The following is a 21570-nucleotide window of genomic DNA, read 5'->3' as shown; positions in this document are numbered from 1 at the left end:
AGATTTCCATTTGCTGAGAGTCTACTGTACAGCGGAAAGCAGATGCTGCTGAGAACTGCTCAGCCAAATCTTGCAATTGTGCAGGAGGTTACAACTGATGATCACACAACACATTCCAAACACAGACCTTCATTCTATGCACCAGGTGTCATCAGACTCTCCGCATCCCTCTCGGTCCCTCCCTTCTCACGTATTCCCACACACACACACACACACGTGCCCCCTTGCTGTTCACTCCACACTCGCACTATCTCATTTTGCTCCTGGCAACTAGACAACAACACACTCAGCCTTTGAGACCTGCACCCAACAGAAGTGCTTTCTCCACTCTGACCCTTGTGGAATTGGTCTGCTTATGTTGGTACTCTCCCCTTTCTCCCCTCACAATGGCAAGGAGACCTCACAAGTGGGGAACGATTTTGCCACTTTCCCAAGCACCCTCTCTTTATACAGAGGCCTGTATTCACGCTTTTCAGAGAGCTACCGCACAACAAATTGCTGTTATTTGCCTATAGCTGACATAAACCAAGAGCGGCATTTGAATCAGATGCGGTTCTTGCCACGGGGTGCCGCCACATGATGGGTGCCGGTCTTTATAGTGCACTAAAATTACACAGTAGAGAAACTAGCACACTCCAGAATAACGTCGGGAGAGAGCAATCACGTTTCATGACACGCATGACGGAGCTTCCAGCACACTTGTCCAGACGAAAGAATAGAGAAAGCGCTTAAGTGTGCAACAAATCCCTTCAACCCTACGCGTTCTTGACGAACTAGAAAAATTTTTGCGGCTACTGAGGCAATAAACTCTGACACTGAGGTCAATCAATGATTACTCGGAAAAGCGGTTCAGAACTTCTTTAATTGCAGTGTAGTAGTTATGACATAAACAGGAAAAAATTAAAGTGGACGAAAAAGCAACTCTGCTACTAGTCGGGACAGAACCAACAACTTTTGAAAATTGTTCCTTTGGTATCGACCAGCGGCAAAGTTCGTTTGGTATCGACCAGCGGTGTGCGTGGCTGTGGTGCCCAATGTTTCAAAGTATGTCATGCTTGATCGCGAGTACAAAGAGTTGTCCCCGGATGGTCTTCGTCACGAGGTATGAAGTGCTGATGAGCAGAACCTTTAACTGCGGGTCCGACAAGTCAAAGCTATTACAGTTGGTCTGAGATGCGCGTCTGCGATGTTCATGACGAGTGTGGCGCGATATCGTAATCTGACAGTTGAGCTTCGGACAATTGAGCTTCTGACAATTAAGCTGCCAAAGTAAAGCGTAATTATATCCTAAACGGTTGTCGACCCGTGAACACAGAACGCGTCACTAAGTAGCGCGATTGTCGACAACCGTGACCTCGTGACGCGCAAGCAGCAGACGACGCTCTCTCGGAGCGAGCATCGGTCCAATGGCGAGACATGCTGGAGCAACATGGCAGAAGCAGCCAATCGTAGGCCTCGAAAAGAACGTCAAACGTTTGCTTTTTGTATGCTTGTTTCTGAATGGAGGAGCTAGCTGAAGCAGGGAATTTGAATACAGAGAAATGCTCTTTCTGACGAGCCCAGAATGGTGGCGCCCGGTTACGGCGCTATAATTTTTCGAAAAACACAGTTTTTTCTCTGTTTTTTTTTTTTTTTGCGATTCCTGCAATATTTTTCTCCACCTCGGTAGGCGTAACAAATTTTTTACAGCACTTCTATGTAGTTTTCAGCGAAGATATTTTGGCATCAAATAGAAAAAAGCTACAGAAAATGAAAATGTGACTTTCAAAAAATCTATTTCTTTTTTTTTTGTTATTTTCCGCTGTAAGAACGCCGCGTTCCTTATTAAGAATAAAACCTGCGTTTGTGACTCGTAATTCTCCCTGGTTATAACAGACCCATTCAGCGTTTACATAAAAGTCTGTTGTAACAGTACTTGGATTTTACAGACTCCCTTTACAACATACCAAAATCCTGTTCGCTCTAAAGGTCCATTGTAATGAGGTTATACTGTAATGATATAAAGTCCCCCTTATGCCGAGTTTTATTTCATCTAGGCTTAACTGCACAAAGAGGCCCTTTTGTTGCCACTGTTGCAATGAGGTTATGCCTGCAGAGCCTTGGCGCACCACAGACGAAAAAAAGCATAGACTGACCCTTCTGTTTGAAGCAGGCTTCCGTACCTTGGCGGCTGAGGTAGCGAGGTATTGGCAGGTTTCCGGGAAAGCGTGGATGCAGCACGACCTGCTGGCCTTCGTGCTGCGGGAAGGGAGGCCTGGCTCCCATGTGGGGGACCATGCGCACACCATGACTGACCGGAGGGCCTGCAGAACCGTCCTCTCGCTTCATCAGCATCTGCTGCATTTGTTGATGCTGCTGCATTTGCTGCTGCATCTGTTGCTGCATTTGCTGCTGCTGCTGCTGTTGTTGCATCTGCTGTTGCTGCTGCTGTGGTTGCATCTGCTGCTGCTGCTGCTGCATTTGCTGCTGCTGTTGTTGCATTTGTTGCTGCTGCTGCATTTGCTGCTGCTGCTGCTGTTGCATCTGTTGTTGCTGCTGCATTTGCTGCTGCTGCTGCTGCTGTTGTTGATGCTGCTGTTGCTGCAGCTGCTGCTGCTGCTGCTGCTGCTGCTGTTGTTGCAGGTGCTGTTGCTGCTGCTGTTGCAGGTGTTGCTGTTGCAAATGCTGCTGCTGATGGTGCTGTTGCTGCTGTGACTGCTGGTGTTGGAAGTCATCGAGATCCCCTGCACAACAAAAGAACACGCAAGCTGTAGAATATGTTGCGGAGTCACTGGGGCACTGCCATCATGGACTGTCAAAATAGCCAAATGCAGTAATACCTCGTTAACTTTCAGATTTTCAAGATAAGCAAAGTTGCGGAAATTGCACTGAAAATTCGAGTTCTCTCTAAAGAGAATACACCACTACTAACCAGCTTTTGAACTAGAGCTTCTAAATTGGCCCTTCATAAAGGTGTAAAAAAAAAAATAAAGGGATACCAGTGTTATTAACCAGCTGCGTTTTGCGGCTTCTTTGTTTAGTGCAGAGAGACCCAAGTAAGACTGGTATGCTTTGTGGTAACACCTGGACTTAGGAAGGCGTTCTCAAGCTGCTTCACAAACTGCATGAGCCTAGTGTTCATGCTGCTTCACTCAACTTTTATTTTATAGCAAACCAAAGCATGTTTCTTGCTGGCACCTCTCAAGTACTTCTATTAACACATGCCCCTTTCAATGTATATAAACTACGACGCCATTCATTTGCTTCTTAAAATGGTGAACCCAGCCCCTGTCACCACAGAAATTGGCGTAGCCCATTAGCAAGGCTAGAGCATTTGCCTTCTCCATTAATGCTGCAGAGACTGGAAGGTTGGCTAAGCTCACGCTATGCAGCCACACCACGAGTCCTGCTTTGATGTATCGAAACCTTGAGCCATGAACTCCCCTCTGCTGGCTGGAGAAGCTACAGTCAAACCTCGTTAACACGTACCCGCTTTAAGTGTAGTAACGGTCAAAACGTAGTTTAGCACTGTTGACATGCTATGCATACGCGTGGCAAGTCCCTACCAGGCCATAAAAATCGGACCATCGTGGCCACATCACTTATGTAGGTTCAAACTAAATAAATATTTTTCTCGTGGACATCGCTTTAAATTAGGGGTGTGCGAATATTCGAAATTTCGAATATTTTTCGAATCGTGTTTGCTATTCGATTCGATTCGCACTGAAATTTTACTATTCGAACTTCCCAAAGACAAATGCAGTCAACGTCCGGTTGAAAGTGACCCCTTCAGATTTTCAATATGCTTCACCTCATTACACTCTCGTATTGCGGGAAAGCTGCCTTTCAAGCTCCGTTACGGTGGAACTTGGCCAAGAGACAAAGTTCGGTTGGAAGTGGTCTTTAGATTTTCAATATGCTTCACCTCCTCACACCCCCGCATTGCGGCAAAGCTGCCTTTCAAGGTCCGTTACGGTCGAACTTAGTCAAGAGACAGTCAACGTCAGTTTGGAAGTGGTCCCTAAATTTTCAATATGCTTCACCTCATCACACCCCCGTATTGCAGCAAAGCTGCCTTTCAAGCTCTGCTACGGTCGCAAATGTATTAACTCAAGAAAATGCTGGTTCCAATATAGAGATGAAAGATGTGGCAGAGTTGGGGGCTCATTTAATGCTGTTTTGGACCTGAAATTTGGGCAGGAAGTCCGAAAAATCGGACGCCGAAGCTTTTTAGCATCCAAAATTTCAGATGTTCTTATATATTGACGTCTACGAGGCAGATTTGGAACTACGGACTTGAAGGGAGCACACCCTTGTCTGCCACATCAGTTGGCCTTCCACAGAAGTTGAAAGAGAAGGAGAGGCTGAGGAAATGGCATCTCTGCCTATCACGTGTAAAGTGTTGTCGGCAAAACTTTGGTTGCACCAAATCATGTACATAAATATAATTCGGCCTCTACATTGCCTCATTCTTGATAAGACAACTATGAAATATGACCCCACCAGCGCTTCATCAACCTAGCGAAAAGAAACACTTTCATGTTGCTATCTCACAAGAACATACTTAGGGATTCTCTGCAACTTTTTCTGTAATGTCACTTCGAATTATTCGAAAAATGTTTGAGAAATATTCAAAAATTATTCGAAATTATTCGATTCGATTCCCACTCAATCTTTATTATTCGAATTCGCATCGCACCCAAAATTTTGCTATTCGCACAGCTCTACTTTAAATTAAGAGATAATGGCCACAACAAATGTCTTTTCATGTCATATGGGATTTCATATGAGTGTGGTTCGACATTATGAGTAAAAACAAGACCTACACGTCAGAGTACAAAAAGTTTTGCTCCCACATAACAGCGTACCTTCGTGAAGTGGTGACTGTTGTGTCAGTAGTCCCTGCACAATGCTTGACATTATCTGTTGCTGATGCTGCTGCTGCTGCTGTTGCTGCTGCTGCTGAGGGCCTTTGTCCATGCCTTCTCGCAGCTGAAAGCCATCTCCCAAGATACCAGGTTCATCCTGAACAAAACAGTGGTAAACGAAAAACAGCTTGAATAGACAATCAAGCGTCATTACCAGCCTATTTTATATCCACTGCCGAATGAAGGCCACTACCAGTGATACAGCCGCCGACAGTTTATTTGGACGCTGAAAATTCGGACATGCTCGTTTATTCGGACACCTTCGTGGCACCGCCACTCGTCCCATTGAAGTAATGCAAATTCACGACCGAAAATTCGGGCGCCCCACAGTCCGCCGTTTGATTTTTCGGACTCCTGCTGGCTGATTGAGTGCGACATTAACACCATGACAAGCTGTCAGCAATGTTTACAATATTTTTGCTAGGTTGCCAGCACTGAAATGTTGCACTGGCTGCAACTGGAGATCATGCCAGTGTCAAAAATCCACGCAAGAATTACCGAACTCGAAGGCTATGTTTATTAGCTACATGTAACGGTTGCCTTTTGGCTTTAGCCAGTCAAGTATCCATTGAACAGCTACCATGGCCAAACAGCAGGCCAAGCCAAGCCAAGCCAAGATTGGAACCCGCTTGGTGCGGCGCTTGGTGCGGCTTTGAGGTGAACGACAGCGCGTATGAGTACGACGCAGATCCTAATTCAGAGAAAGAAAGTACAACAACAGAAACGCTGCAACATCAACTAGCCCAGTGTCGTTTCTTTTTGGCGTGTGAGAGTTTGCGTTGTCAGATGTTTCTGTGGCTAGGCCTGATCTGCGTCCCGAGCTTTGTGTCTCGCTCCCTTGTTGCTTGGTGTGCGAGGCCTGATCTGCTGAAACTGCTCCGATGCCGCCCGTTCCATGTACACCGTCGGAACTAAAGAAACACGGCAACTACAAGGCCCTGACGATGGCGAAAAAAGTGGCGATTATTCACCAGGTGGAAGACGGCCAACCTCAATCCGAAATTGCTTCGCCGAGTTAGGCGATGAGGTATCCGTCAGCTACTCAAACCAGCACATGTGGACAGTGACTGCCGTGATGACACACCTCCCACACCATCGCCATCAAATGCGGATTTAGCGTAGGCTGTTGCAGTGCTATTGCCGACCTGCAGGGGTGGCCAAACATTGGCTGAAATACAGGCCGACTTGGTCGCGCATAAGCATACATGTGTACAGACGCACACTGACAAGTTTTTCCGGCCGCTGGGCCGATAAAGGCGCTTTTTTCTGGTGAATCCTTTTTTTCGGACTCTCAATTACTCGGACTTTACAGCAGTTCCCGCCGAGTCCGAATAAACGGTCGGCGACTGTATCCCATTTACCCTACTTGTGCGAGCCGATTCCATTTTGTCTCTACAAACTTCCGTCACTACATCTAACTTGCTGCCGTCCTCAGTTGTTTTTCCCATCCCTTGGTATCCATTTCGTTGCTCTAATTGACCCACGGTTGTCGGTCCTACACATTATTTGACCGGCCCAGGTCCATTTCTTTGACTTAATGTAAACTATATTATTGGCTACCCTTGTTTTTTTGCTGGCCGATTATGGTGTCTTCCAATCTCTTAATGTTATGCCTATCATTTCCAGTAACATTGCACGCTGCATGGTGCTAAACTTTTTCTCGAGTTTCTTTGTTATCCTCCATTAAGCTCCACATGTTAGAACTGGCATTATGCAATGATCGTACACTTTTAGTTTCAGAGTAGGCAGAATGCCTTTCATGATTTGGAAAAGTCTTCTGTAAGCACTCCAGCCCATCCTTATTCATTTGTGAATTTCTTTTTCATAAGTAGGTGCCCCGGTTAGGTTTTTCTCTTTCTCTTTTGAAAGGCTACTGGGCCTTATACTTGGAACATGATGCATGGCTGCGCTATAAAACACGGACAGGGAAGAGATGCACACAGGACAGGCGCCCGTCCTGTGTACATCTCTTCCCTGTCTGTGTTTTTTAGTGCAGCCATGCATCATGTTCCAAGTATACACCAACTAGCCCAAACGAAAGCGTTACTGCATTATATTTGTCTTCAGCTTAACTTAGCTTAACTACGTGCCAACCGCTGATTGCAAATTTGCGTCTTGTGATGAGCGCCGCTGATGCCAGCAAAGTGCGGAATACATTACGGCTTTCTCGCATCGAGCGCTTGTAAACGATGACGCGGAACACAAAGACTGTGGTGGAAGAGTGGACGACTCATCCGGCTAGATTTCCCCGATGCGTGTGCGCACGTAAACCATGCGCACACACATCGCCGAATCACCACCGATACGCAGCATTTGCTGCCGCGTGAAGCCGATCGTTTATGGTTGTGTGAAGCCCATCAGCAACTAAGCTGACGCCGTCACTTGTACTGTTGCTGTACCGTATGCATGCATTTGTCATGAAAGGGTTCGTGATGCCCACTCAGTTCCTGACCGCACACAGGCGCAGCAATGGCAAGCTGGTTTCGTTCATGAAGGCAGCACGTCTGTGCGGCACACTTAGCGGTCTCGCCCAAAAAAGCAGCATGAATGGCGGTGTGGCGCTTTTAGGGTTCTTGCCTATTAAAGGGCCCGTAAACAGGCTGCGACTTTTTTTTTACACCGCCCAAACAAGCTCGGTAATATGTAGAGTAGACCGCGGCGATCACGTTTTCCGAATATTACAGCGCCGCGCGCCGCGTAGACCCTTCATTTCAAAAAACAATTCCCGCGCTTCTTTCCTACACCTGACCAATCCTCCTTGTACACGCAGTGACGCCAACTCGGCGATCGGCGAGTTGACGTAGCACTGAGCTCGTCGATTGGTCTAAACCAGGTCTCAACAAACAGTTGTCAAGTTAACGTCAGTTCCTGTTCCCACCCACCGCTACGAAACTGCGCCTTGTTTTTTGGCCCTGCGGTGATGCGGTTTCGGCCACGCAGTTGTCGCGCGTATATTCCTCGCACTGCATAGCACCTGCACGCACTTCGCCTTCGACATGAGGCGAAGCGTTGTTCAGTTGCCGGCTGCAAATCGAGCGGGGAGCGGGGAATCTCCGGTAGCTCGGACAGGCCGCGCTTGCGGCAACCGGGGTTCTCCAGGCTTTTCTCTCGCGCCCCTTCGACGTCTCGGAAAGCAAGCACGCATTCCTGCTGCATTGTGAACTGTCACAAAGGTTTAAAAATAGTGAAGAGCCGAAAACTGCCCATCAAGTTATGGAGCACATGCGACAATACAAACAATAAACGACCAGGAGCCGCAGCAAGCGCAAGTGCATTGCGACTGATCGAGCTCGCCGATGACGTCAATCGCTGACGTCGTGTCACGTTGCCGAAGTGGGCGGAGTCACGACGATGGGCTACGCCTTTCCCTCCATGTGGCGAAGAAGGGTGGTGAGGCCGCGCGAAAATTTGAAACCAGCTGAAACGGATGTTCTAACCGCTGTAACTTCGTTTATAGCACGTACTCGCAAAATTCTTGCGGCAGCATATTCACATAGCAAAAGTGCGGATATTTCTCTTCATTACAATTTTTGGACGTTGGGGTTGCTTACTGGCCCTTTAAAGGGAGATGCTACTCGAAAAAGAAGTTTCTTTTTTTTCAGCGTTCCCTGGCCAAAGAAGGCCAGGGAACATTGAAAAAATTAGAGCTGTGCGAATAGCAAAATTTTGGGTGCGAAGCGAATTCGAATAATAAAGATTGAGTGCGAATCGAATCGAATAATTTCGAATAATTTTCAAATATTTCTCAAACATTTTTCGAATAATTCGAAGTGAAATTACAGAAAAAGTTGAAGAGAATCCCTAAGTATGTTCTTGTGAGATCGCAACATGAAAGTGTTTCTTTTTGCTTGGTTGATGAAGCGCTGGTGGGGTCATATTTCATAGTTGTTGTTCTTATCAAGAGTGAGGCAATGTAGAGGCCGAATTGTATCTATGTACATGATTTGGTGCAACCAAAGTGTTGCCAACAACACTTTACACGTGATAGGCAGAGATGGCATTTCCTCAGCCTCTCCTCCTCTTTCAACTGCTGTGGAAGGCCAACTGATGTGGTGGACAAGGGTGTGCTCCCTTCAAGTCCGGAGTTCCAAATCTGCCTCGTAGATGTCGATATATAAGAACATCTGAAATTTTGGATGCTAAAAGCTTTGGCGTCCGATTTTTCGGACTTCCTGCCCAAATTTCAGGTCCAAAACAGCATTAATTGAGCCCCCAACTCTGCCACATCTTTCATCTCCATGTTGGAAGCAGCGTTTTCTTGAGTTAATACATTTGCGACCGTAGCGGAGCTCTAAAGGTAGCTTTGCCGCAATACGGGGGTGTGATGAGGTGAAGCATATTGAAAATCTAGGGACCACTTCCAAACGGACGTTGACTGTCTATTGGCTAAGTTCCACCGTAACGGACCTTGAGAGGCAGCTTTGCCGCAACACGGGGTTGTGAGGAGGTGAAGCATATTGAAAATCTAGGGACCACTTCCAAACGGACGTTGACTGTCTATTGGCTAAGTTCCACCGTAACGGACCTTGAGAGGCAGCTTTGCCGCAACACGGGGTTGTGAGGAGGTGAAGCATATTGAAAATCTAGGGACCACTTCCAAACGGACGTTGACTGTCTATTGGCTAAGTTCCACCGCAACGGACCTTGAGAGGCAGCTTTGCCGCAACACGGGGTTGTGAGGAGGTGAAGCATATTGAAAATCTAGGGACCACTTCCAATCAGACGTTGACTGTCTCTTGCCCAAGTTCGACCGTAACGGAGCTTGAAAGGCAGCTTTGCCGCAATACGGGAGTGTGATGAGGTGAAGCATATTGAAAATCTAGGGACCATTTCCAACTGGACTTTGTCTCTTGGCTAAGTTCGACCGTAACGGAGCTTGAAAGGCAGCTTTGCCGCAATACGGGAGTGTGATGAGGTGAAGCATATTGAAAATCTAGGGACCATTTCTAACTGGACTTTGTCTCTTGGCTAAGTACGACCGTAACGGAGCTTGAAAGGCAGCTTTGCCGCAATACGAGAGTGTAATGAGGTGAAGCATATTAAAAATCTGAAGGGGTCACTTTTAACCGGACGTTGACTGCATTTGTCTTTGGGAAGTTCGAATAGTTCGAATAGTAAAATTTCAGTGCGAATCGAATCGAATAGCAAACACTATTCGAAAAATATTCGAAATTTCGAATATTCACACACCCCTAGAAAAAATACTTCAATGAGCCCCTGATCCCAAGAAAGGATGATCCTTTGAGGTACTGGAAAGAGCATGGAGCTTCGCTTTATCCATGTATCGCCAAAATTGCTTTGCAATACCTTCACATCCCTGCTACTGAGATGCCCAGTGAGCACATGTTTTCAATTGCAGGAAACACTGTAACATCATGGCGAGAACCTGAAGCCGGGTCACGTGGAACAGCTTTTGTTTCTGCGTGACAATTTGTAGTCTTTTGGTAGGAGTCGTTCACTGCGTTATGTGCTCGAGGACATGAGCAGATTTCATTCCTTTGTTTTTTCAATTTTCCATTAAACGTTTTGTATTAGGTATTTGATTCAATTTTCGATATTTTTGGCCACTATTCAGTTCGAGATGAAATTTCACTATTCGCACACCCCTACTATTAATCCGTATTTCAAAGTAGCCCCGCTACAACTAAAATAAGCCCGAAAGATGGCTACTGCCTATTGCGAAAGGTATATTGGACACCACTTGTCCACGCTCAGCCACAGAATGTTAAAGCCACCACAGTAGTTTTGTGTTACTTTCTCGAAGAGGGAAGAACAGATAGTAATGGCTACAGGGAGGTTTTACTAACCTGTGGCATGGGGTGGACATTGGGTGGCCTTGGGGTGCGAGGTGAAGGCAACTGTGGCGACATCTGGTGGAGGGGAGAGGCCATGGGGGACGTTGGTGGCTGTTGCATCCTTGGGGATGGGGAGGGGCCTCCCATTGGGGAAGAAGGCGGTGGCATGGGGGAACGCGGGGGACCGCAAGCCATGCCCCCGGCCCCAGTGGACACCTGAAATGGCACGTGTCGGTGGCCCAGCCTTTAAGAGCAGTCCCAAAGGCAGACTTCACTTGCAATGTACAGTAAGTAACAATACTCATCTTCAGGAAAGCACGACAAAGCAAAATTTAGTCAATGGCAAGATAGCTAGAGCTAAGTGAAAATATAGAAACATCGTTAAGTTCACCTAAAAAATTGGTGCCGTGAGAAAATCACAACTTTGTTAGTTTGGCCCTCAGTAACTAAGAAAATCAGTCAATTCCTAAAATAAGGAAAATAAAGAAGCGCGAGTTATACACCATTATATTGCCACGCACACTTTTTCTATCTTCGTGTAACCAGTCCGTTACATGTGCAACCACTACCTTGTGCAAACCATGCCTGAATGTCCAATCTTCCAATAAAATTGTGCGCCCAAAGCGAACAATAGAGTTGATTCTGGAACAAACCCGGCCACCAAAGCTAACGTTGGAATCTTTGATGCCACATGTATAAATGCCGACATGCTTTACTGCTGATCAGATTATTCAACGAACGACGACTGTGTGCGCCGATATCGTTGCACTTTGAGTGTCATTATTTTTTTGGGCACAAGCTCGCCCAATAAAGAGTTCGCGCTTTACCGGCTGCAATTGCGTTCTTCAACGTCACAACCATGTCATTATATGCACTTACAGATACTGCATGCTGGTGTGAGGTGCCAGACACCATGGGACTCATGGCAGACGACATTACGGGCGACATGGCCGGTGACATGCTGGGAGACATGCTGGGCCCCATGGTGGGCCCAGAGCCGGATGCCATGGGGGGCCCACCCCCCATGTGGTGCATGGGAGAGCCCTGTGGCATCATGGCGCCCTGCAGAAGCTGGCCACCTTGCTGCTGCTGCTGCATCTGCTGCTGCTGTTGTTGCATCTGTTGCTGCTGCATGTGCTGCTGCCACTTCTGCTGCTTGGCGCGGTACTCCTGCATCACCATGCCGTGCTGCCGACATAGCTTGCGCAGCTGAAAAATAGCACCAGCCAGCGCGGCAGTTACTGGCACTGTCCCGAACAGTGGAAACCATGCATGAACTGTTAACTGCAACATTGCGAACGAGCTTTCTGCATAACAGCCTGATGCTTTGGCCAGCAAGAAAGGCTACGGCAGTAGCCACGACAGGCGGCCCACGACGGCCAAAACGCATCATGCACTCAACATGCTGAGGCATGTGAGAACATTCGCGAGATCACATGCATGCCTTTATACACCTTCCAGAAGGCAATCATTGACGATTTGGGCAAGAAAATGCAGATGGGTATTAGAAAATCTTTTGCTTGCTACAAATAAATCCAGTTTTTCTTGACTTTGTGTACGTTTTGATGAGAAGAATTTTGGGTGATATGAATATTTCAAGTTACCTCGTGAAAGCCGTATCAGAGATTTTACTGTACAGTCAAATTCTGCTGCAAAGAACCTTGGCACAGCAAAATTTCCACCACAATAAAAAATTTTCGGTTCCCCATAAGTCGCGTATAGAAAAGAATGCAAAGAGGTCTCTTCACAACGAATAATTTCTACGGGTTCTTCCACTTCATCGAAGCATGCGTGAGTGATACCGGATAAGGAAAAGGCCCTTGCATAACAGTGCCATGAAATTCCGGTGGCAACTCAAGGACTTCTTGTTGGCTTGCGACTTCCGGAACAGTGCGGTCGCATCGCAAGACTTGTGTCTTTATCTGAAACACACTTTCCACTTCCACACACACACCCCAATAAACTTTTCGCCATTGATATGCTCGGCAACAGGTCGTCTTCCAAAAAACAATGTGTACACTTGCTGAGACCAGAGGACGAGTCAAAATCAATGGATTTTCCAAATTTCTGTGTTCTGTACATGAAACTTTCTGCACGTCCCGTCAATTTTGTTTTAGCGGGATTTGACTGTACAGTAGACTCACAGTAAACGTAAATCTCTTAATAAACGAAAATGCTGTTTAAATGGAACAACTGCCTCTAATATGACTGGTTTCATACCTGGATGCTGCAACCCAGTTCATCTCTCCGTAAAAGAAACTCCGGTTAAACGGTATGAAAAAAAAAAACGGATGCACAGCTGACAAGTGCGCTGCTTTTTCTTTCGTCTGCTTTTGGCACACACGTAACACCTTGCTGGTTATGCCCCACTAAATGGCTGGTCATTATGGCCCAGTAAACCAGTAACACTGCCCCTCTGCACATCTGCAACACAAGTCCCAGTCACCCACCTGATCCAAGTTCTTCTGCATGCCGGGCTGCTGCTGGGCGATGCGCTGCAGCTCGAGGGCGTTTGGTTGGGGCAGCTCCTGGCCAGTCTTGGCCAGCTGCCGTTGCTTGGTGCTCAGGGCCTTTTTGGCCTTGCGCAGCTTGCCGACTTCGCTCTCGAGAGTCTTCTTTTGGGAGGACAGCAGCGCATCCTGCTGCGCCAGCCACTGCTCGTAGGCAGCAACCATCGCACCCGAAGGTGGGTCCTGCCCAATGCACAGTGACGGCGTAGGAGGCGCCGGCAGGGTCTGGATCTGGAATGGCACCGGTGCCGGCCCTCCGTCGCCTGGCGATACCAGGGCCCCTCCGCCACCTGCCACGCCGGCGTGGCTGCCAACTGCAAGCAACATAGTAATGGCGTGGTGTGGCTAGCAAGAATCCTTGCAGACAAATTCAAATCATCGTTTTTAGCACAACACTTACCGTAAAATCTCAAGCAAGACCCCCCCTCCCCGTGATATACATATAATCAGACAAGATTTGGAAGGGGGCCCTTGCTCGGTCGCGGATCAAAATTCAATATGGTGGTGGAAGTGCTGCTAATAATGAAGAATGCACACCTGTGATTCCATTGAAATGCTTTATTGAATACGCGTGCATTCACCTTTTTTATTCACCCTCGCTAGGCAAATAGGAGCAGTGAAAACGGGGGGGCGGGGACAAGGGGGTACATATTTCAAGTCTTCCGGAAAAAGGACGGGGGCGCTTGCTCGGGATTTTATGGCAGGCACGCGAAAATACGGACAGAAGGAGGTGATGACAACAAGAGTGCTTCACGAGCGTTCATCTGGTGTCGGCATTTGCAAATAAATGATTAGTTGGAAGTACAAAAAAAATGCTTGTGTTGTCATCACCTCACAATGTCCGTGTTTGTGCGCGCTTGAGTGTTCTATTATGCAAAACAACTCACCCAAAAATCGGTGCAAAAACATTGTGGCCAAGGTTAAAATCGCAGGAAGGAGAAAGAATGGACTGAAAGAGCACCAACATCAAGCTAATTTTATTTCTGGAAGCACTCAGTATATACAGGCACGAGGATATACATACGCACAGCAAATGCACCATCATTCTTTCTGTCTATTTCTTTTTCCTCGTGCGATTTTAACCGTATAACGTGAAACTGTAAACTGACTATCCCAGAACTGTTTTCTGTTAAATCACAAGCAGTGTTACTCTGAAGATGCAGTGCTGCACTGACCCAGTGTGTACAGCTGCAAACAAGCCCACCTATCTTGTCTCTCCTTACACAAATAGGCACACACCATACTACACCGAAAAGACTGGAAAGCAAGGCTAGTTGGTGTGGCTCCATAGGTACAAGACAGCACGACAGACTGAAACACGAAGAGAGAAATCAGTGCTCAGGCTGCGATTTCCTCACTCTCTGTTTCATCTCGTCATGCTTAACTTTACACATTGAGAACTGGTACAGTGACACATTGAAAATTGGTACTGTTCACCTTATAAACCTTTTCTCCACGCTGTGGCAACAGTGTGCTTGTCACCACAGAAAACTTCTGAATGAATCTTTTACACATCCAGGTTTGTCCAGAGGAAAGTAAACGGTGCACTCCAGTTCGTCCGATATCAACCGAAGTTGCCAACCGGGACCCCATATGTTTCTAGGGGGGCCAAACATTCGTTATTTCAGCCTGGAAATGATGGTTCAAAATTGGATGGACAGCTGAACACTCACCAACTTGATGTTGGTGAGTGCCAAACAGCACAAAAGTAACATACAGTCAACTGCCGATTTTTCGGATTCCCTAGGGACCGCGAAATCGTCCGAAAAATCGGGCAGTCCGAAAAAACAAATTCATGCTTTCTTATTCTGCTCAGGTGGTCATATCGCCACAGCCACATCCGAAATAGCTTTAAAGGGGTACTGACACAAAATTTCGCGGCCGAGATAGCCTGCTGGATCGATTCCCGTGTACGTGCATGTACCATCTGCAAAATATCGACAGCGAATAAAGCTTGGAAGGTATTTTATATGAATTTTGAAGTTCGCGAGCGCGATCCAGCATTATAGGCCGCACCTGGTGCATTGACACCCTCGGAGGTGACCAGAGGCGACCCCCCTACTTCCCCTACGTAATTGTTTCAGCTGGTATAAGTTATGATGACGTCGTAGCCGCCATTTCTGTTTTGACGCGCTTCCCGACGAATCGCTCCTCGCCAGCGGGTCAAACCTGAAGTGATTTGCCACGTAGAAAATTCCTTCCATCCCCGCCGCAAGAAAATCGTCACCATCAGACGACAATGAGCCCGACGACGACAGACCACACGGAAATGCGTCACTGTTCTGTGTGCTCACGTGACCGAGCGTTTCACTCGCTAGGTGGTGATAGCTGCACCCGGCGGCTTGTCGTTTTTGGAGCTCTGTCAAACCGAAACTGAGACTGTGTCGGTAATGAGGAGCTTGTAATTAATTATCTGTAGCGCGCTGCAGCAAACAATGTGCCGTGTTATGACTAACAGGCCCCCAGCAACACATTGCAGCAAAAAAACACGGGGCGAAAATTTTTGTGTCAGGACTCCTTTAATGCCTCCCAGTACAATTATCAGGCATTTTGGTGCACGCCCAGGCTCTCGCAAATACATTCGGTACCTGCCGCGAACCCCGCTTAACTACGTACGCGCCAACCGCCACTTTTGCATCTCGTGATGAGCGCCACTGATAACAGCAAAGCTCGGAATAAATTACGGCTATCTCGCATGAAGCGTTTGTAAACGATGACGCGGAACACAAAGACTGTGGCGGAAGAGCAGACGACTCGTCCGGCTTTCCCCGATGCGACGTTGTGCGCATATGCGCACACACATCACCGAATCGCCGCCGATACGCAGCATTTGCTGCCGTGTCAAGCTGATCGTTTCTAGTTGTGTGCAGTATGTCGCCAACTAAGCTGACGCTGTCACTTTACTGTTGCTGTATCGTACGCACGAATTTATCATGAAAGGGTTCGTGATGCGCACTTAGTTCTTGACCGCACACGGGCGCGGCAATGGCGAGCTGGTTTCGTCCGCGAAGGCAACGCGTCTATGCGGCGCACTTAGCGGTCTCGCACAAAGAGGCAGCAGGAATGGCGGCGCGGCGCATTTGTGTTCTCGCCTATTAAATAAGTGCAGTACGCATGCAACTGCGCTAGGCCACGTGCACTACCGCACAGTTAAAGGGGTATTCAGACGGGGGAGAAATGCTTGGGGGAGACGAGGAGATTGCGGATCACATGACCGCAACGTCACGGATTAGCGAGTGGGCGTGATCCCCCCACGCCTCCTCGGGGGAGACGGGGACCTTTTCCCCGAAAGCACAAACAATCCCCCGGCAGTGGGGGATATAGCGAAATTTCGAGCTCTTGTTTGGCCACATTGTTGCACTTGCTCCTGCAAAGAGCGGCAGCGGGTGTACAGTCTGCAGCTGCATGGTTGTCTGCAGCTCGTCGTCAGCAGCTCGTCAAACGGGTGGTGCAAGCCACCAGAGTAGTCTAGTAACACTGGTCTCCCCCTCCGTTCGCCTCGTCCGTGTGAGTGGGGGGCATTTGTGGAGACTTCTCCTCGCGAGCTGACGTCACTAGGCTCCTCCATTATCCCCCCAGCATTTCTCCCCCGTCTGAATAGCCCTTAACTGAAGATGCTTATCGTTAGGGTTGTCAGCGATTAAGTCGTACTGGCGCGCTTGCCAGCTGCCGCCATCACGCCTCCGAGCATTTCCTCTGCTTATCCGTAACATTGCCGCACAGCGCCGCGATAGCGGCCCCTTTGAATTTCTGGTCTGCTACACCCCACAACGCTTTGGCACTGTGGCAAAGCTGACTTTTGGACTCTGCTATTGTCTCAAACAGATTGGCGCGCCAAAGTGCTGGTTCGAACCTACGAGATGATAGACACGGCAGAGGTGGGGGCTTCAAATAATGCCTTTCGGACCTGCAATTTGGGCAGAAAGTCCGAAAAATCGGACGCGCGGAATAGCTTCAGCGTCCGAAATTTTGGACGCTCTAATACATTGAAGTTATGGGGCTGGTGACGGCGCCGCGAAAGCGTCCGAATTTTGGAGCATGCCTGGAAAATCGGGCGTCCGAAAAATCGGCAGTTGACTGTATATCAAAAAACTTGATAAACTATACTATGTTTAAACAAACTCGTCGCAGCATTTCTTTTGTGTCATTTCTATAAGCAATTTGTCTAACATTCAATATAAAAATTTTGATGTCATAATATGCTGTTTCTGACTGTTTACACTTCACTTATTGAGCATCAAATTCTGGTGATGAAAGCATCAACCATATTTCCACTAGATATATTCTTCACAGAGTGTGGCAGTGAAAATAAAGATGGTTCTGAAATGGGTGGCGGAGAGTGGTGGCACCTCACTTACCATGTCCGAGCTGATCTGGTGGCCTGTGGGGAGGAGGGCCCCCCATCACGCGGATGGCACCTTGCTCGGTGCGCACCAGGTGCATGGTACCGCCCGGAGACACCATGGGCCCTCCTGGCCCCACGGGCAGCTGGCGCATCAGGTGTGGTCCACCTGCTTGAGCTGGACCTGCCACCATGCCGCTGGCAGGCCAGCCCGCCGGGCCACCCTGCATCGGGTGGTAACGCTGGCCGGGATTGCCCACAAGCTGGCCTGGGTTCACCTGCAATGTGCGCAACACACGTAGTGCACAGTTAGCTGTATTCAGCTTACCGTAAAATCTTGAGCAAGCAACCCCCTCTGCGGTGAAAGATAATCCGACAAGAATTAAAGGGGGGCCCTTGCTCAGTCACAGATCAAAACTCAAGATGGCCGTGGATGAGCTGCGCGTGTTTTCAATTAAATGTAGGGGTGTGCGAATATTCGAAATTTCGAATATTTTTCGAATAGTGTTTGCTATTCGATTCGATTCGCACTGGAATTTTACTATTCGAACTATTCCAACTTCCCAAAAACAAATACAGTCAAAGTCCAATTGAAAGTGACCCCTTCAGATTTTTTAATATGCTTCACCTCATTACACTCTCGTATTGCGGCAAAGCTGCCTTTCAAGCTCCGTTACGGTCGAACTTCGCGAAAACCCAGTCAACGTCCGATTGGAAGTGGTACCTAGATTTTTCAATATGCTTCACCTCATCACACACCGATATTGCGGCAAAGCTGCCTTTCAAGCTCCGTTACGGTCGAACCAAGAGACAGTCAACGTCCGATTGCAAGTGGTCCCTAGAGTTTCCATATGCTTCACCTCATCACACCCCGGTATTGCGGCAAAGCTGCCTTTCAAGCTCCGCTACGGTCGCAAATGTAATAACTCAAGAAAACGCTGGTTGCCAACATGGAGATGAAAGATGTGGCAGAGGTGGGGGCTCAATTAATGCTGTTTTGGACCTGAAATTTGGGCAGGAAGTCCGAAAAATCGGACGCCAAAGCTTTTTAGCATCCAAAATTTCAGATGTTCCTATATATCGACGTCTACGAGGCAGATTTGGAACTCCGGACTTGAAGGGAGCACACCCTTGTCCGCCACATCAGTTGGCCTTCCACAGCGGTTGAAAGAGGAGGAGAGGCTGAGGAAATGGCATCTTTGCCTATCACGCGTGAAGTGTTGTCGGCAAAACTTTGGTGGCACCAAATCATGCACATAAATAGAATTCGGCCTCTACATTGCCTCACTCTTGATAAGGCAACTATGAAACACCACCCCGCCTGTGCTTCATCAACCTAGCGAAAAGAAACACTTTCATGTTGCTATCTCATAAGAATATGCTTAGGAATCCTCTCTAACTTTTTCTCTGCATTTTTGCTTTGAAGTATTCGAAAAATATTCTAGAAGTATTTGAGAAATATTCGAAAAATATTCGATTCGATTCGCACTCACACTTCAATATTCGAATTCGCTTCGCACCCAAAATTTTGCTATTCGCACAGCTCTAATTAAATGCTTTATTGAATACGCATGCATTCACTGTCGTTATTTGCCTGATGAGGGCGAATAAAAACAGTGAATGAAACAGTGAAAAAGGCGGGAGGGGGTGGGGCTGGCGCGGTCATTGGTGCATATTTCAAATCTACCGAAAAAGGGAGGGGGGCGCTTGCTCGGCATTTTACGGTAGTACGTAGCTTTAGCCTCTTTTTATAAATCTCCCTACCAGAATTATTAAAAGGAATTCGGAAAATGGCATCAATTGCTTGTCATGAGAATGATCGTTAAAACTCGAGTTACCTATCTTCGTGCTTCAAATGGTCTAGCACCTTTATTAATGTTATTGCTCATTTCTGCCTTTATTAGCCTATTTATTGCCGCTGGCGGGGACCGAACCTGCAACCATCCGAAGGTTGCAGGCTCGATCCCTGCCGGCAGCAAGTTGTCTTTTCATCCACTTTACTTTCTTCACATCTATATCACAACTACTGCAGTAAACTTGCAATTGCAGTGCAATTAACGTCCCCTATATTTTCCTTGGCTTCATTATCTGCTGGCTTTCATTAAGGTTGTGTCATACACAGCTGTACAAAGTCATCATCGTGATGTCAAAATTAAGTGCTCTATGACAAGCTCGGGCTCAGTAACCAAACTGAATCGATCAAATTTGCACTTTTTCTGGAAACAAAAATGACCTGGAAAACCAGCATGCACTTTATCAGTTGACAGTCTCTGCCATCCATAATTTATTACCATCAGCACCAAGCCTGCCTCGCACAGGCTTTGCTTGGCTACAGTGGAAGTTGGCACCATGACAAAAGTAACCCCGACCACTAGAAAACTTTGCTAGTAAAAATACCGTGAACAGTGCTCACGTAACTAGGAGCCCACATACTGCATTGATTTTAGACAATCTACAACATCACACAGGTTCACTCAACCACGAGAAACTGGTACGAAACACTAGGAAAAAAATTTTAGCACCCTTCCACAGTGGCCATGACAATACCAAACTGGGACTGCTTTTGGATCAAAAGTCTATGAATTTGGATGGCTACTGAGAACATGTCACTCACAGGATGCTGTTGCGGCATGGCAGGCAGAAGGGTCGCCTGGGGCATGACAGGTGCTGGCGCTCCAATGCTGTCATCGGGCGGGCCCGAGAGGACGTCGGCCTTGAGCCGCTCGAAGTCCACATCACTCAGCAGGGATGCCGTCGCAGCCTCTCCACTCTGCTTTCGCTGCTCCCTCTTCTCCTGCTCGACCAGATCTTCGAGGAGCAAGGGCTGCTCCTGGAGCAACAAGGGCCGATGATCGCCGGATGGCCCGCTCAGACCACCGCCCATGGCTGGCCCCGGAATGGGTACGCCCGGTACCGGAGGACGCATGCCCGCCAAGGAACCCCTCAAGTGACTCATGGCAGCCCCCGGCATAGAGTGGGCCATCATGCGGACGCCCGGCATGGCGGCGGTGCCACCCGCATAAGGTGGTGGCGGCCGCATCCCGCGAAGGCCCGGGTGCTGCCCCGCCATCGTGAAGGAAGCGGTCGGCACCACGTTCATGGGCGGCCGATTCTCAAACATGGCCATTTTGGGCATCTGCTGTTGCTGTTGCTGATGCTGCTGCATGAGTTGCTGCTGCTGCTGCTGCTGATGCTGCAACTGCCCTTGCTGCTGTTGCTGCTCTTGCTGCTGTTGTTGCGCAGGTTGCTGCTGTTGGTTTGAAGCGCCGCCTTCTGTCGAAAACGTCGAAAAGCCCAGACTACTTGGTTTGTGGTCTTCCATCTTACGCTCTTCCTGTTTGACCATAGGCTCCTGCTTGACACCGCTACCTCCCTGAGACATGGCTGTGTCGTCGTCTTTTGTGTCCGTTTCCTGGCGCCCAACCTCGTCCAGGTCGTCTTCTTTGTCATCCAAGTCAAGGTGCTCGTCGAGGATGTTGCTTTTTTCTCCTTCTCCCACAAAGGCTCGATCCAGCTCCGGATCAGCATACTCCAGTATATTGAAGTCATTTCCAAGACCTGATTGCCAAAAAAAAAAAAAAAGAAGCAAAAAGGAAGCAAATTAAAAAAAGACAGCTCTCCAAGCCTAAAGGGGACACTGTGCTTTCAAAAAGTTTTCTTTGTTTTTATTCTTGATCAATTTCAGTGACGCATGCTGAGTTTATGTATATTTATGTGCTGATTTCTAATAAGCTATTATTTTTCAAGTACAACATGTAGTTTTTAAAATATCAGACATTTCATGCGACTTTCTGGGAACAAGACTTTTTCCTAAGCTGAGAGAGTTACGCAGTAAATCAGCATATCACAATATGGAATGAAAACTACAAAATACTAAAACACGCATGGATCTTCCAAGCCCATTTAAGCAAAGGTTATGTTATGATGAACATTCATGAGTGGGTCGATATCAACATTGCGATGTCAAGTTGAGCCTCAATGGAGTCCACCGCTTGACTGTCACATGAGGGGCAGTG

At 47.8% G+C, this 21570-nt stretch overlaps 1 protein-coding gene across 3 annotated transcripts in view; it reads right to left on the bottom strand.

Moving 5' to 3' along the window:
* LOC119394232 (histone-lysine N-methyltransferase 2D) overlaps nt 1-21570 on the bottom strand; it is a 128120-nt gene that overhangs the window by 85381 nt on the left and 21169 nt on the right. For 2 of the 3 annotated variants that reach the window (XM_049415716.1, XM_049415717.1), the window contains exons 9-15: nt 20169-21112; nt 17571-17832; nt 13153-13526; nt 11582-11911; nt 10715-10918; nt 4848-5004; nt 2136-2723 (exon numbers count right to left, since the gene is read on the bottom strand). In XM_049415716.1, the coding sequence (XP_049271673.1) occupies nt 2136-2723; nt 4848-5004; nt 10715-10918; nt 11582-11911; nt 13153-13526; nt 17571-17832; nt 20169-21112 (2859 nt within the window). The remainder of the gene's footprint in view (nt 1-2135; nt 2724-4847; nt 5005-10714; nt 10919-11581; nt 11912-13152; nt 13527-17570; nt 17833-20168; nt 21113-21570) is intronic. The other variant, XM_037661519.2, reaches the window with a different exon arrangement.

Source organism: Rhipicephalus sanguineus, chromosome 5 (assembly GCF_013339695.2).
Source record: "Rhipicephalus sanguineus isolate Rsan-2018 chromosome 5, BIME_Rsan_1.4, whole genome shotgun sequence".
NCBI classification, from domain to species: Eukaryota; Metazoa; Arthropoda; class Arachnida; order Ixodida; family Ixodidae; genus Rhipicephalus; species Rhipicephalus sanguineus.
This window is presented reverse-complemented; position numbering and strand designations above follow the sequence as displayed.